Raw genomic sequence first — 15898 nt, 5'->3', positions numbered from 1 at the left:
TCAGACAAATGGTGCAAGAGTTCTGCAGTCATCTGTTGGGAGAGGAGGATAGGGTGGAGTTCTCCCATATAATATTGCATCGGGCTCATAGAAGCTTGGGCCTTGCTCGGGGGGCGGGCAACCGTGATATTATAACCTGCTTTAGTGACTTTCTCTTGAAAGAGTTTGAGGAAGAGAGATTGGTGAATTTGTTTCTTTTGGGGCCAAGCTGGGATAAAAGTTTGATACAGAGATGCTGAGGAGAGGGACAAATGGAGTTATAGACTCCTCCAGTGAATTTCCATGGGTATCGGCTAGTTTATTTTATCATATGTATATCCCACTAGTTTAAATACCTTGTCCTTATCACATTTTGCAGAACAGCATAAGAAGTGCCATGCTGGATCAGACCACTAGTCTGTTAGCCCAGCATTTTGTTTTCCAAAGTGCCCAATCCAGGTCAGCCAGCAAATACTGCTGGGGATATTTGTTCCTTGTTGCTCACGCTGACTAATAATTGTTATACTATTTAACGCAAGTCTCATTGTTTTCCACGGGACCTGTTTAATAAGTGCATAACACACATGAATGTGTGTTAATGTTAAAATCATCTTAATGAGTCAGACCTTTAGACTGTAAACTGTTTGGAGACAGAATAACCTACTGTACCTGAATGTAACACAATAAAAAGGCATGTGCTAAATCCAAATAAATTAGTCAATTAGTCTTGGGCTATATTATCTGGCAGTAAATTTCCATGGTTTAATATGTTTATAATTTTTTAAAATCCGCTACCAGTTTCTCTTGGATCTCTTTTAAATAAACCCCAAATTGGTGCCAATTGGTGCCAAAAATTTATGCACCAATTAAAAAAAAAAAAATTAGAATTATGCAAAAGTAAATAGTTTTATTATTCACACAGTAATAATAATAATGCTAATTATAATAAATTACATACTGTTCACCCCAGGAGATCTGAATGCTTTGGATAAGATTATGAGGTTATAATATCTTAAAAAAAAAGTAAACTAAATCATAAGGCAATTAGAGGGGAATTCATCAAAGGACTCCTATGCCCTCTGGAATGAGAGGAGATAAGATCAAGTTAAGAGGTGATAGATTCAGGAGTAATCTAAGTAAATACTTTTTTACAGAAAGGGTGGTGGATGCATGGAACAGCCTCCTAGAAGAGGTGGTGGAGATAGAGACTGTCTGAATTCAAGAAGGCGTGTGATAGGCATGTTGGATTTCTTAGAGAGAGGAAGAGATAATGGTTACTGTGGATGGGACATTTGGCCTTTATCTGCCATCATGTTTGTGTTTCTGTGACTACTGCTTTAGCACGTGCTAAATCTCCAAAGATGCCCATTAGATTGCTGTGGGCATTTTTAGCACTTAGCTTGCTCTAATGCGGTAACACCCTTTGAATTCCCCCTTAATCAGCAAAAAAAAAAAAAAGGAAGAAGAGCCAGCTAATTCCCTTTTTAGGTGCATGTTTGAATAAATATATTGGACAAGGATATAGGTCACAACAACCTTAACTAAATCTAAGGATGGCATTAAAGAAATCAGAAAAAAAACAAACAAACCCATATAATTAGACCAAATTTTGTCTACTGGAATCATTTTCAAGGCGTCATTTCTTGAATTTGATAATTCTGTTAGATATTAGTAATAAGCAAAAGAGAGGACCTAATGTGGGTAATCTTTATCTGAAAGTGAACTGCTAGCTCAACAGCAGAAAGACCCAGTACCATCAGTGAAGAACAAGTAGTCTTAAACGAAGAACTAGCCAGTTGAAACCAGATACATGGATTCTTACCTTTCTGTTCATGTTCATTTTTTTTTTTTTTTTTGCATAATACTACTTTTTGAAATTTTAATTTCAGATTTGTTTTCCTATAAGATTTTCCCATTCCAATTTAACATTAAGATAATTAGTACATTACCTTTGCCTATAACTTTCTACATTCCCTCTTTATTGACCTGAGATTAGAAGTATAGAATGGAAGAGCAGTTGAATGATTCATAAACCATCTTAGGTGAACAATTTGTTTTTTGGTGTTTAATAATTGAGCTTCCCAATATTATATGTAGCATTCTTGTTTAGATAGTAATGCTATTTAAATATCTCTTTCATAAGAACAGTAAAAATAAGAGATCTATTTTCCCTCAAATCCAAGATTCTAAAACTTGGAATATTCAAGGATTGTCCTAGGCAAAAGTAAAGTCAACTCTTATGATAATCAGATTAGATCAAATTAGAGATGCAGTATATTGTTCACCAATCCTCTATCCTGGTCATCCACTGAAGTGAATATCACATAAAAAGCATGTCCTGCTGAGTTAGTCTCTTAGAAAGCAAATTGGATTTCATTGAAACCGTGTAATTTAGATGTATATTTAGATCGCCAAGGCATTTGTAAATCATGTACAATTGTGAGTAATTACTTCCAACAAAATTGTCAGTGATATGTGGTTGGGTTCTCATGTACTATGAAATAGTAGGCCAATCTGATCAGAAGTCATGGCAGAGCTCATTTCAAACCTTCAGTGGACTTAAAACTACCTTCCATCAATGTCATCCCCTGTATGATACTTTTTAGAATAATACAGAGGGCAATAACCAGATTAAACAATAGTATAGAATTTACAATTAAATTCAGGTTCATCTTATGACACTTGAGTGTGGATTTTACTGTGTGTGACTAAGACTGCATGTGGTCTGTTTTACTTTTGGCATCCACCTTTTTCCCCATTACTCTATTGCCTCCTTCCACCATCCCAGAATGTTTCTTCCATCTACTAGCTTAAGGTACCTCCACCACTCTAAGACTTTGATCTGATGTTCCCAAGGTCACTCTCCCCTACATTTTTCCATAAGGTAACCCTCCTCTTCTGCCAACTAGTGCTCCCTTTCCATCCCAAGGAACCCTCACCTTCTCTATCAGCCCTCCCCATAAAAAGTTCTTCCCATCATTTCCCATCAGGTGCTCCTTGTGTCCATTACCCCATACCCCATCAACCATCTCCAGGCTTGCCTCCTTCCCAAAGTCCTTCCTCCAGTTCCCCATCAGGCATATCTTTCATTCTCCTATGTCCCCCATCAGTTATTTCTGGCATGTCAAAACTCTATTCCCATCAGGATCCACTTCTTCTCCTTAAGCAAAGTAAACTTCCCCCTCTCCCTCCCCTAGTGATCAAGCCGCGCTCTCCTTCATACAAGTTTCAAGTTTATTCATGGCTTGATAAACCAACCATCACATGTATCTGGATAGTTTACAATATTAAAAATTAGAAAGGTCTAATATAATTTTTGATTTAGGTGAGATAAAATAAAAAGAAGGAAAACCTAATACTATGACAAATTAAACTGATTAGAAATGAGAGGTTTTGTGGGATAGGGAAGTTTTAATTACAATGATAAATAAAAATAAAAGGGAGGGTAGAGGGATGGGGAGTAACGAGAGGAAAGCAGGGATATCACTTCTTAAAAGCTTCCAGCTCCCCCCCCCCACACTTATTTCTTGGCCTCAGCTGTACATTCCCTCTGCTGTGGTCCATCCCAGACCAAAACAGGACGTGACATCAGAGGAGGGGCAGGACCACAGCAAAGGCCGACAGCAGCCTGCTAGAATTGCTACATCACCGACGATCCTCTGCGGGCCGTAATTAATTTTGAAAGTGAGACCGGAAAGCCAGGGGGAAGCTGAATGATGGTGGAGAGAAGGGGGAAACATGCTGGCCTTCGAGGGGCCCCCTGGTTGTAGCTATTAGAAGTGCACAGAGAGAGGGAGGGGGTCCAAAGAAAGGGGCATATGCTGGACTGAGGGGGGAAGGGAAAGAAATAATGCATCTTAAAACAGAGGAAAGGGAGAGAGATGGACAATGGAGGGAAGGCAAAGAAAGGGAGAGAAGTTGAACTCAAGGAATGGTGTGGAGGGAGGGGGTATAGAAATACTGGATGGGTGTGAGTGGTCATTAGAGAAATGCTGGGCTGCGGGGATGGAGACAAAAAAGGAGGTGCCAGACTTCCAGCAGAGGGAAGGGAAATGGAAGGGGAGGACAGAGATGGAAGATGGATGGTGAGTACGAAGAAAGAAGAAAACGTCAAATAGGCAGGAGACCCTGGCAAGCTAGTTAACATAGTAAATGACAGCAGATAAAGACCCAAGTGGTCCATCCAGTCTGCCCAACCATACATGCTCCATAAATTAATTTAGTTTAAATGGTCTTTTTTCTTAGCTATTACTGGGCCGGAAACCTAGAGCCCTGCCCATTAGTGTGCTTAGGTTCCATCTACTGGAGTCTCCATCAAAGCTCACTCCAGCCCATCTTAACCATCCCAGCCATCGAAACCCTCCCCAGCCCCCGTCCTCAACTGAATCTTCCTTTACAGCCCTCCACCCAGCTATCAAAAACTTCTAACCACAGATGTTACAATTTTATGATGGGGTGCTCATCTAGACGGCCTCTACATTCAAAGAGTTTGGTCTCATTATGAACAAACAGAAACCAAAGCCTGGGACCAACATGATTTGCATAATGACCAGACAAGAAAAGATAGAAAAAAATAATTTTATTTTCTGTTTTCTGATTACAATATATCAGATTTGAAATGAGTATCCTGCAAGAGCTGATGTTAAGACAGTGAATGTGAGCTAGGCCCTAACAGAGAGAAAAAGTCTTTTTTGTTTATTTTGTTTACATCACAGCGCCAATGTGGGTAGGAGAGGGCAAAGGGGGTGGGGCGGGTGAAGAGGCCACAAAAATAAACCTGCCAATTGGGCAGGAAAATCAAATCAAAAAATTGATTCAAGAGGCTGAATCGAACATATTTTCCCTGAATCGGGCAAGCACTACTGTCTACTCCCACTATGCCTGCCAAGCCCTTCAAGCTCTACTGTCTGGCACCATTATTTTATTTATTTATTTATTTATTTTTAATTATGCATGCACTCATTAATTATGCTCAAAATTATATGTAAGTAATACCCCAGAATAATTAATTAAAAGTGCAACTGAAGTTGATATCACTTTGTAAGAGATCACGAACAGGTTTTGTTTTAGTTTATAAATGTTAGAACTGATATATATTTTGGGAAATTCTTTTTATGCACAGGAAGCAGAGTACAAATGCCTAAGATTTACCTCCTGCACATACTTTTGCTCCTCTTCCCTAGGGGATCAAGCACCTTTCTGAAATGTTTATAGCCCTCTCTGGATTGAGTGGTACTTGATTACAATGTGGCTAATAGTAAATCACCTAGATTGAGAGAGCAGGAAGACTGAACTAATTGCAAATTAGAATACCTACAGGTGGAGTCCTACCTATAGACAGTTTTCTCCATAATTAGATACAGTGGTCCATACAATGTAGAATGCATCAGGGAACTTATGAGAGCATATCTTTCGAGAAATCTTTGTTTGTGCACAACTCTTTGCTTTTTCTTGCCAGTTGAGTTGTGTAAGAGCTAGACATGACCTGCATAAAACAGGGGGGGGGGATGGTTTGGCCTATGCTATTAAATCTGATCAGGGTAAATTACAATTAACACACATAATTGAGTTAAACAATAAGATACATTTTTAAACAGACATGTAAAACAAAAAAAAAACAACAACCCAACAATCTGATTAGATAGCTCTAAGTCGAATAGATGTTGGCACTATCATCTTGAGGCTGGGACTTTAGATCATCTTTTATTCTATTTTCCTTTTATATTGACATTTTAGAAATCAATTTGGGGCCAAATAAATAGGTTGTTAGAAAATTCGATGGCCTTGACATATGATACTATTTTATTTGGCATGTCAATGAGAGCGAAAAGTCAGATTTCTTCAAAAAACAATAAGCTTTTACTTATTATGACTGCAGTTGCCATTCAACAGATAACATTCAATTGGAAAAATCAAAGCAGATTAAATTAGTTTCTGGTGGAGTTCTGTATGTCATCTATATAAAATGGAAAGAACATTAGCCACACAGAGAGGATATTTTGGCAAATTTCGAGAGGTTTGGGGACCATTAACAGACTTTTGTAATGAATAATAAACATTTTCCCTTAATAAAAAAATTGAAATGAGGGATGGGTAGGTGGGATGGTATTTTTTTTCTTGATATTTTGATATTTTATTAAAATGTATATTGTATAATATAATAAATGAATATTTTTGATGTGATAGGGATGGGAAGAGAGGTTAAATTTCATGAACTTCAGATGATATTAATAGCAATTCAAGTGATATTTTCCAATTCAAATGTTATTTCTTGTTACACTTGATGTAAATTGTAAAAATAAATAAAAATTATAAACTCAAAAAAACAACAACCCTTAAAAACAAATCAAACTACAACTTCAATAAAATTTCTAACATACATTGGCTTAACCCAAAGTTTGAGTAATACAGTAACCATAGGTTTTAACTGCTTTTTGAAAGAACAAAGAATAAATTCATTCCAGATACCTGATTTCTGAGTATGTCATAGCACACCCTCACACTTGTGCAGTCTTGGGACAGAGTGTTACAGTGGATTATGTTGTTTCAAGAACCAGACAAAAGGGTCTTCCCTCATTTTAATAGTGGTGTGTTTTGTTTGTTTGATTTTAATAGGAGGATGAAGAAGGATTCAATGATGGTGAAGTAGATGATGAAGAGGAGGAGGAAGAGGATGCTGGTAAGGTGTTAACCACAATGTTGTTGTGAAGCTTTCACGGAAGATGCTCTCTTTATTTTTTTATTCCTCTGAGGAAGCCATCATTCAATGCCTTTTCAGTAGTCAGAGACAGGTTGTGATTCCATTAAAAAGGAGTGCTCTATGCTGTTCCCTAGCCCATCACTCTATGAGCTATAGAGATTTTAAAACTTAGCTAAGTTTTAAAATCTCTATAGCTCATAGAGTGATGTTTGTATAAAAGAAACAAGACAAAAGAAAACAAGCACTCAGATAGAAGATTGCAAGACTGTAACCTTTATTTATTTATTTACTTGGAATCTAACATGGAGCGTGACCAGCATTGAAACAGTTGCAATGACTGGAAGGCAAACTCTGGTTCTTCTCTAGGGGGGAGCGTTCCCTCCTTGTACAGTTTCACGTCTCTGAGTGACTTATAATTTGTTGACCACAATCCATGTTTAGGTTACCTGCTTGAATGAGAGGTCAGTTTATATATATATTTTTGGATCCAAGCATTTTTCTGACTAGGTTCTAATTAGTAATACCCCTGCAATTTCTGAAGTTCCCTAGCCCATCAGCAGGTAGTAAGAGGATTTCACAGCAGCAGTCTTAACGCCAGAAGCCAAATTTATTTTTCTTTTATTTATATACCGTCTATCAGTAAAGGTTGCCTAAGCAGTTTACATTCAGGGCCTCAAAACATTTTTCCCTATCAATCCCAATGGGCTCACAATCTATCTAGGAACCAAACCCAAATCTCATGCTTGGAAATGCACTGATGCTTTTAGTATTTCCATAGTATCTTCTAAGACTAGATGTCAACATGTTTAAGACAAAACTTGAATTACCATCAGTAATCATACCACCAGGACCTGAAGTTAATAGAAGGACCCTTAGAGTGCCTTCTTGCTATTCGATAGTTGTCTGACATTTTAAATGGTTAGTGCAACAGGAACACAGTCTTAAGCATATAGATAATTAGGAATCATCTAAAAGTGGAATACACATGCTCAGCTTTAAAGCTCAGTTGACCAGTCAGATAGAAAAGATCATGATATGAGACTGATAGAAGGTAGACTTAACACTAATGTAAGTAATTTTATATTATGGACCAAATGTTCTAATACAAAGTTGATCTCCAAAGTTTGGCAGAAAAGAGTAGACATTTAAGAACCTAGGGAGAGGAAAGACATGATCGAAACATTTAAGTACCTCAAGGGACGTGTCGAAGTGGAAGATTATATTTTCTTTCTCAAGGGACCCTCGGCCACAAGAGGGCACCTGCTCAAACTCAGGGGCGGAAAATTTCATGGCGACACCAGAAAGTATTTCTTCACAGAGAGAGTGGTTGATCATTGGAACAAGCTTCCAGTGCAGGTGATCGAGGCAGACAGCGTGCCAGACTTTAAGAATAAATGGGATACCCATGTGGGATCCCTATGAGGGTCAAGATAAGGAAATTGGGTCATTAGGGCATAGATAGGGGGTAGGTAAGCAGAGTGGGCAGACTTGATGGGCTGTAGCCCTTTTCTGCCGTCATCTTCTATGTTTCTATGTTAACTTAGAAACCTACATTTTCTGCTGAAAATTCATTTTAATTTAGAAGCTTAAGTTATGCTTATAAATTTAGACCTGACATTCATTTGCTTAGATTGGAGACCTAATGATGAAAATCAGTGCTAAGCTCCTAACTCCCACTTCCCTAAATCTGCTTCTGTCACCACCCACTTTTTATTTTACGTTCCTTCTGGATTCCATACGCTAGCTGTTCAATCCCAACCCACAATCTGGGAGCTGCAAAAATCCAACACTCCTCTACATATCCAGTTACAATTTCTGCAAGCAATCTGTGCAGAAGTCTTTTGCAATTGCTCTGCGTCTTTTTCTTGTTTTTTGCTTAAAGTTCGCTTTCTTGGTGGCTTAAGTGCCTTGAGAGCTCTTTCAGAGGAAAGAATGCAGACCCACGGTGCCGGACTTCTGCTTCACAGAGACTAGTGGATCTGTGGAGCCAGCCTGTTGTGTACCACCCTTCCTAAATTTGGGGTTCATTCCCCTGGGAGTTTGCTGGCCTGATGACCTTGTTACGGGTTTCAAGCGCAGGCTGTATGCTTCTGGAGGGAAACCCACCCGAGTTTCAAGGCACAGGCTGCCTTTCCCACCCCCGAGGATCCTTGGGGTGGAAGTCATAGTCTGTGTCCGGCCGACTGACAGTCCGAAGATCTTCATCTCTGGTCATTTGGAGAAGTTTCTGAGGCAGCAAATCCTTTCTCTTCATTCAGCTGCTGTAGGGAAAAAAAAAATGCTGACAGGCAAGGCACTGCAGAACTGTGAGTACATATCCATTTTTTTCCTATGGGAACTTTTTGGGTAGCTGGTTAAACAATTTAAAAGTTGTTTTTCCAAGTGGCCATCTTGGATTTTAATCTGTCATTTTTTTCAAAGTTTTCTGCCTCATTACCCCCTGATTTGCTTAAAAATTATTTGGGATGTATTGATTGTGCCGGATCAGCAACTAGGTACTGCAGCATGCCATAGCATGCTGGGGGAGGGGTGGGAGCTTCAGACTTTGCCTCCTCTGGGTACTCTAGGGCTAGGGAGCTGGCCTAAGTCTGTGACTTCGGAAAACATTCTCACCCAGAGACCATTCTGGAGTCTAGCGCAAAATGCCTGCGTTCTGGGGGCTTTTTGGTGCAGCATATGCTATGGTTGCTGGCTTCTCTGGCAAGCATATTCTTCAGTCCCTGTTCATTTGATGCATCCGGCGGACGTGTTGGGTCTTTCTCAGCCTGTTGTGCTGGTAGCGAAGCTTCCTGTTCGGGATCCCCCTCGTCCAACTGTGGCAGACCTCGATTGCAGAGGTCGCCATTCAGATATTATGCCTCTTTTGTCTCCTGACACTGCTTCTATATTGGATAGGGCTGCTACCCTCGCCGGGTCTAGTCATCTTGGCTGCCCTGGGAGTCTGGATTTGGGTTCTGATCCTTGGTTCTATGCACCTTTCTATTACTGCTGATCTGAAAGAGCTCAATTTGGATTCTCCACCTTCCACTTCTCAGGCTTCAGTCAGGGACCATTTTCATGTGTCTTTTTCTATCCCATCTCCAGCTCCTTGGTCTGGTTACAGAACAATAGAAACATAGAAGATGACGGCAGATAAGGGCCATAGCCCATCAGGTCTGCCCACTCTACTGACCCACCCCCAAGTCTACTATCCTAGGGATCCCACTCCTGGTGACAGGTTCCCTTGGCTTAACCCTCTAAGGGATCCTACATGGGCATCCCATTTGCTCTTAAATTCTTGCACGCTGTTTGCCTCGATCACCTGCACCGGGAGCTCGTTCCAAGGATCAACCACTCTCTCGGTGAAGAAATATTTCCTTGTGTCACCATGAAATTTCCCGCCCCTGAGTTTGAGCGGATGCCCTCTTGTGGCTGAGGGTCCTTTGAGAAAGAGAATCTCTTCTTCTATCTTGATACGGCCGGTAATATACTTAAACGTCTCAATCATGTCTCCTCTCTCCCTACGTTCCTCGAGTGAATATAGCCGCAAATTTTTCAGCCTTTCCTTGTACAATGGATCCTTGAGCCCCGAGACCATCCTGGTGGCCATCCGTTGCACCGACTCTACTCTCAGCACATCTTTTCGGTAGTGTGGCCTCCAGAATTGCACACAGTATTCCAAATGAGGCCTCACCATGGTTCTGTATAATGGCATTATGACTTCAGGCTTCCGGCTGACAAAACTCTTGCGGATGCAACCTAACAACTGTCTTGCCTTAGATGAAGCCTTCTCCACATGATCAGCAGTTTTCATGTCTGCGCTGATGATCACTCCCAAGTTTCGTTCTGTTGAAGTTCTACCTAAGGTTTCACTATTCAAGGTGTAAGTTTTGCATGGATTTCTGCTGCCGAGGTGCATGATCTTGCATTTCTTAGCGTTGAAGCCCAGCTGCCAGGTCGAGGACCAAAGCTCCAACAAATGTAAGTCCTGTGTCATACTATCAGGTGAATTGCTATCTCTCACTATATTGCATAGTTTGGCGTCGTCAGCGAATAACGTTACCTTACCTTGAAGCCCCTGAGTTAGGTCACCTATGAATATGTTGAAAAGGAGCGGGCCCAAGACTGAGCCCTGCGGTACTCCACTGGTCACCTCCGATGTTTTAGAGAGGATACCGTTAACTACCACCCTCTGAAGTCTGCCACTCAGCCAGTCATTGACCCATGTAGTTAGTGATACCCCAGACATCTCTTTCCGACCTTAATGCTTTATCCCCTCACTTCTGATTTTCAGCAGGTTTTTAAACAACCTAAGGTAGATTCTGTAGCATAGGTTTATCAGGCGCTCAGCCCTCCCTAGTGATGGGGGAGTGATGCTTAAGGTCTCTAAGGATCACAGAGTGAATATTGTGTGTGTAAAAAAAAAAAAAAGCTTTTTGTAGTGATGTTTTTAGGTATCAAAGCTGCAGTGGCCGTTTCCTTTACGGAGCGAGCCTGTCATGCTTGACTGGGCAATGCATCCTATGTGGAGGTGCTTGCCTGTCCTCCGCTGGTGATGGATGTTGTGGATTATGGTGGACACCCTTTATGATCTCATTCGAGTTCTTAGTAAAGTCTCTGCTTATGCAGTGTCTGCACATTGGAATCTTTGTATTGGTCTTTGGGCTGAGAACGCTATCTCTATGAGCAGCCTTCCTTTTAAGGACCAGCTTCTTTTGTGGTAAAAATCTAGATGACCTCATCACTGGTGTTGCTGGGTGCCGCCCTAAGTCTCCCTGTGAACAAGTTTTGCCGGACATTAGGAGGGGATCGTAGTGCTTTTGTTCCTCCCACAGGTATCGTCGGGGATCTGCAAGTTCTTCCTCCCTGAGATATTTCCAGGGCTATGCCCCCATTACAACAGTTCCAATTCTAGATGGCCTCAGGATGCCGCCAGTGGTCAGGCGGGGCTTCCTCGTATCAAAGGGCAACTTCTCAGTTTTATCAGGAGTGGTCTTGACTTTTATTGGATCCATGAATGCAGACCATCCTTCGGGAGGGGCACAAGTTAGACCTCTTTTGCCTATCTCTAGATTTGTTTCTGGATTCAGCAGGTTGACCAGAAAAGGAGTCCAGGATCCGCAATACTCTGCAACGTCTCTCGGACATCAGAGCAATGGAACCTGTTCCAGAACACAAATCGACATTGTGCCACAGAAGGACTCAGAGTATTGGGGACCTATTTTGGATCTATAGTCGGTTAATCGCTTCTTGTGGATTCCTCTTTTCTGCTTGGAAACAGAACGCACAGTGATAGCTGTAGTCTCTCCAGGAGAGGTTCTGGCATCCTTGGATCTCTCGGAGGCTATCCTCCATATTCTGATGTACCCGGAGCATCGCAGGTTTCTGCATTTTTCCTGTTCTGCAACAGCATTTCCAGTTTGCAGCTCTGCCCTTAGGCCTCGCGACAGTGATGGTAGTTGTGGTGACTTTTCTCTGTTGGCAGCAGAAACAGGTCCATCCTTTCTTGGACAACTGGTCGCTCTGGGATCTGCTCCCCAGGAATGCGAAAGTGCTGTGGAGACTGTGGTGTGTCTGCTGCAGGCATTGGCAACTTCAGGAAGAGCCACATGATGTCTTCCCAGTCCATGGAGTATCTGGCCCTTCTCTTAGACACCAGTCAAGGTCGTATGTGTTTTCCTCATGTGCTCAGACAGAAACTTCAACAACAGGTCAGAGATCTCCTGGACTGTTTGGCTTCCACGGCCTGGCACTAATGGGCAGACTGGATGGACCACTCAGGTCTTTATCTGCTGTCATTTACTATGTTACTATTATCTGCAGGTTATGGGGTCAATTGGCGGCCTGGGACCAGAGCGCACCTGCGCCCTTTACAGGAGTCCCTCCTCTCTCGGGGGTCTCCTTAGAGTCATCCTTTTCAGATGCTGCTCCCCTGGACGGTACCACCTCGCAGATGCTTGAGCTGGTGGCTTCAGTGATGGCTTTCTGCCAGGGCTGGCTGCTTAGGATTTCCGAGTTGATGACTCTCTTGATGGATGCCAGCCTGTTGGGTTGAGATGCTCACTACAGGGACCTCTCCATTCAGGGGCAGTGGACTCTTCGTCAGAAATGTTGGTCGAGCTGTAATTACATAAGAATAACCTTATTGGGTCACAGCAATGGTCCATGAAGCCCAGTAGCCCGTTCTTACAGTAGCTAATCCAGGTCACTAGTACCTGGCCAAAACCCAGAGAGTAGCAACATTCCATGCTACCGATCCAGGACAAGCAGAGACTTCCCCCATGTCTTTCTCAATAACACACTATGGACTTTTCTTTCAGGAACGTGTCCAAACTTTAAAAAAAAAAAACTAGTTATGTTAACCACTCATACCACAATCTCTGGCAATGCGTTCCAGAACTTAACTATTCTCTGAGTGAAACAAAATTTCCTCCTATTGATTTTAAAAGTATTTCCCTGTAAGTTCATCGACTGTCCCCTAGTCTTTGTAATTTTTGACGGAGTAAAACATCAATCCACTTGTATTCATTCTACTCCACTCAGGATTTTGTAGACTTCATTCATATCTCCCCTCAGCCTTCTCTTTTCCAAACTGAAGAGCCCTAACCTTTTTAGTCTTTCCTCATATGAGAGAAGTTCCATCCCCTTTATCATCTTGGTTGCTCTTCTTTGAACTTTTTCTAGCGCCACTATATCTTTCTTGCTGCAAATTCATCTTGGGTAAAAATTAGGCCAGTTCTCCATTGACAAAGTTAGTAAAAACAAATCTTGATCACCTGAGAAACCTGAGTCTCGGGCATCAGTTGTCCATGAAATTCCATACTGATCTTTTACTGCTAATTGAACTGCCTCCTGATGAAAGCAAACAGATCTCATGATGAACCCAAAGAACTTCCATTTTAAGTGGTCCACTCCTTAATGTCCTCCTAGCATGTATAAATGTTTAATAGTAGAAGTCAGGGCCAGCACATACTTCCACACTGTATGAGTCAAATGTGCCAGTCATCATTTTTGCCTCATATTTTTGCTTGTTTTGGTAGTATAGAAACACAACATAGAGCAGAACATTAGGAATGGATAAGATAGAGGAGGACGTGGTAAAGCTCTTTTTTTTGCACTCTTAACAAAAGTTGCTTTGAAGAATTTTTATTTAGAAAGGATATGCTATTAGAGCTTAATATACAAGGGGTGTTCAATAATTTATCTACATCATTAGGAAAGAAAATAATTTTCAAAAAAATTTTGTTTTATTTTTCAATGTAGTCCCTTGATAGCGCCATATATTTCATCCTCTTTTCCTGCAATGACTTTAACCCTTTTGAAAAGACCTACGAACCAGGATGTCACAGCTTTCTTGACATCTTCATCACTTGAAAAGCACTGTCCACGGAGAGATTTCTTTAAAACTCGAAACGGGAAATAATCCGTGGGAGCCAGGTCAGGACTGTAGGCTGGATGGTACAGTTGCTGAAACCCACATTCTCAGATGGCAGCCTATGATTGTCATGATGTGTACCAGCGCATTGTCGTGAAGAAGCAGCACACCTAATGTGAGTTTTCCTCATCTTGATTGACGTAACTCTACTCAGTTATGGCTATCTTGTGTGGCATGAACTCCAGAAGCAAAAGTCTTTCATCATCCTAGAAGACAGTTGCCATGACTTTGCCTGCAGATTTCTCTGTCTCGAACTGTTTTGGGGTGGAGGATGACTTGTGCTTCCACTGCATTGACTTCATTTTGGACTCGGGATCTTTGTGATAGACCCAAGTCTCATCTCCAGTCACCAAACAATTAAAAAAGTTCACTTTGTCTTCATGGAGCATCTCCAAGCTTTCCTGACAGATTGGAGCCTCGTGGCCTTTTGACATGGCATCAGCTTTCTTGGAACCCATCTTGTACTAACCTTGGACATGCCCAACTTTTCATGAATTATTTTCCAAACTATACCTGCCAAGATGCCCATTTTTTCAGCTATTTGGGAAACCTGAATTCATCTGTATGACAAAATTATATCCTTGACTTTCTTGCACCTTTCTGTGGAAATTGCTTCCATAGGCCGTCCAGCGTGAGGGTCATCTTCAATGGACGCTCAAGCATTTTACTTTGTAAGATAATGGGACAAGCAGCATAAACTGCAGTCATGCGTTAATGAATCTCTTTTATTTTTTACCTCCTTTTGTAAGAAATGATATCATTGGACAGTGCTCCAGATCTAGCAGTGCCTTACTTGATTAGCTTGAGGACTCTTCTGATATCTGCAACTATGCATGAGTAACCTTGAGACATGTCACAACATGCACAGATTTGTTTCAATCCACTTGCTACTTTTTTTTCATACTCAAGTAGATAAATTATTGAATGCCCCCTCATATCTTTGAAATTTTCCTTTATATAAATGTAATGAATTGGTTTATTCAGCAAATGAGAGAGCCTATAACACAACTCTCCCTATGATATGTCTTTGTTAACTGTGAATAAGAATACTGAGGGAAATTAGTGTTTGTGCTAATCCAGCCCCTATCTCTTTTCAGAAGAAGAAAAGGGGCAAAAGAGAAAACGAGAACCTGAAGATGAGGGGGATGAAGATGATTAAAATGAAAAGTTTTTCAAAAATGAATTGTAATTTGATTGGTTTTACTCTGTATTTCCCTTTCCCCAAGACTATTTTTTCTGATTGTTGCATTGCTGTGGGATTAAAAGAGATGTGTACTGGGTGGGTGAGGGAATTAAAGGACTTGATGTGTAGCCACACTGCAAACTTATTTCTCCCCTTTGTCTTCAGTTAGTTCAGTTGTTATAAATGCAACAGTAAATATACACCAAGTGCGACTTTGTTTCTTCTCGTTGGAGTGGATAGTTTCAATATTGTTTTAAATAACAAAGAACACCTTTGACCTGCACAGAAAGTGAGCACATGCTGATGTGTGAAGTAGGACCCCCAGCTGTTAGCATATTCTAGGCTTGATTTTATTTTCCAGAGCTGAGAGCACAGCAGGGTCTCCCCAATAGTTTTCTGTCTTTTTTTTTTTTTTTAAGGTGAATGACTGCCATTTTCAGAGGTTGTTCCTTTGCTCTCTGCAAATTCTGTAGGTGAGGCTTATTGCCATGTGTAAATATTGACCAAAAAGGGGTTGTATCCATTTCCCATTAGGTACAGTGATTTTCCCCACTAATACTGAAAGTGGCAGACATTAACCCTGGAAACCCCCCCCCCCCCCCCCCACAAGAAACCGTTTTCC

General features: G+C 41.1%; 1 protein-coding gene across 1 annotated transcript in view; it reads left to right on the top strand.

Moving 5' to 3' along the window:
* Window positions 1-15898, top strand: part of ANP32A (acidic nuclear phosphoprotein 32 family member A) — a 61900-nt gene extending 46002 nt beyond the window's left edge. Inside the window, 2 exon segments of the mRNA XM_033920030.1 lie at window positions 6595-6658; window positions 15191-15898. Of these exon segments, the coding sequence (XP_033775921.1) occupies window positions 6595-6658; window positions 15191-15252 (126 nt within the window). The 3' untranslated portion in view covers window positions 15253-15898.

The sequence above is a fragment of the Geotrypetes seraphini genome, chromosome 14 (assembly GCF_902459505.1).
Source record: "Geotrypetes seraphini chromosome 14, aGeoSer1.1, whole genome shotgun sequence".
Classification (NCBI taxonomy): Eukaryota; Metazoa; Chordata; class Amphibia; order Gymnophiona; family Dermophiidae; genus Geotrypetes; species Geotrypetes seraphini.
This window is presented reverse-complemented; position numbering and strand designations above follow the sequence as displayed.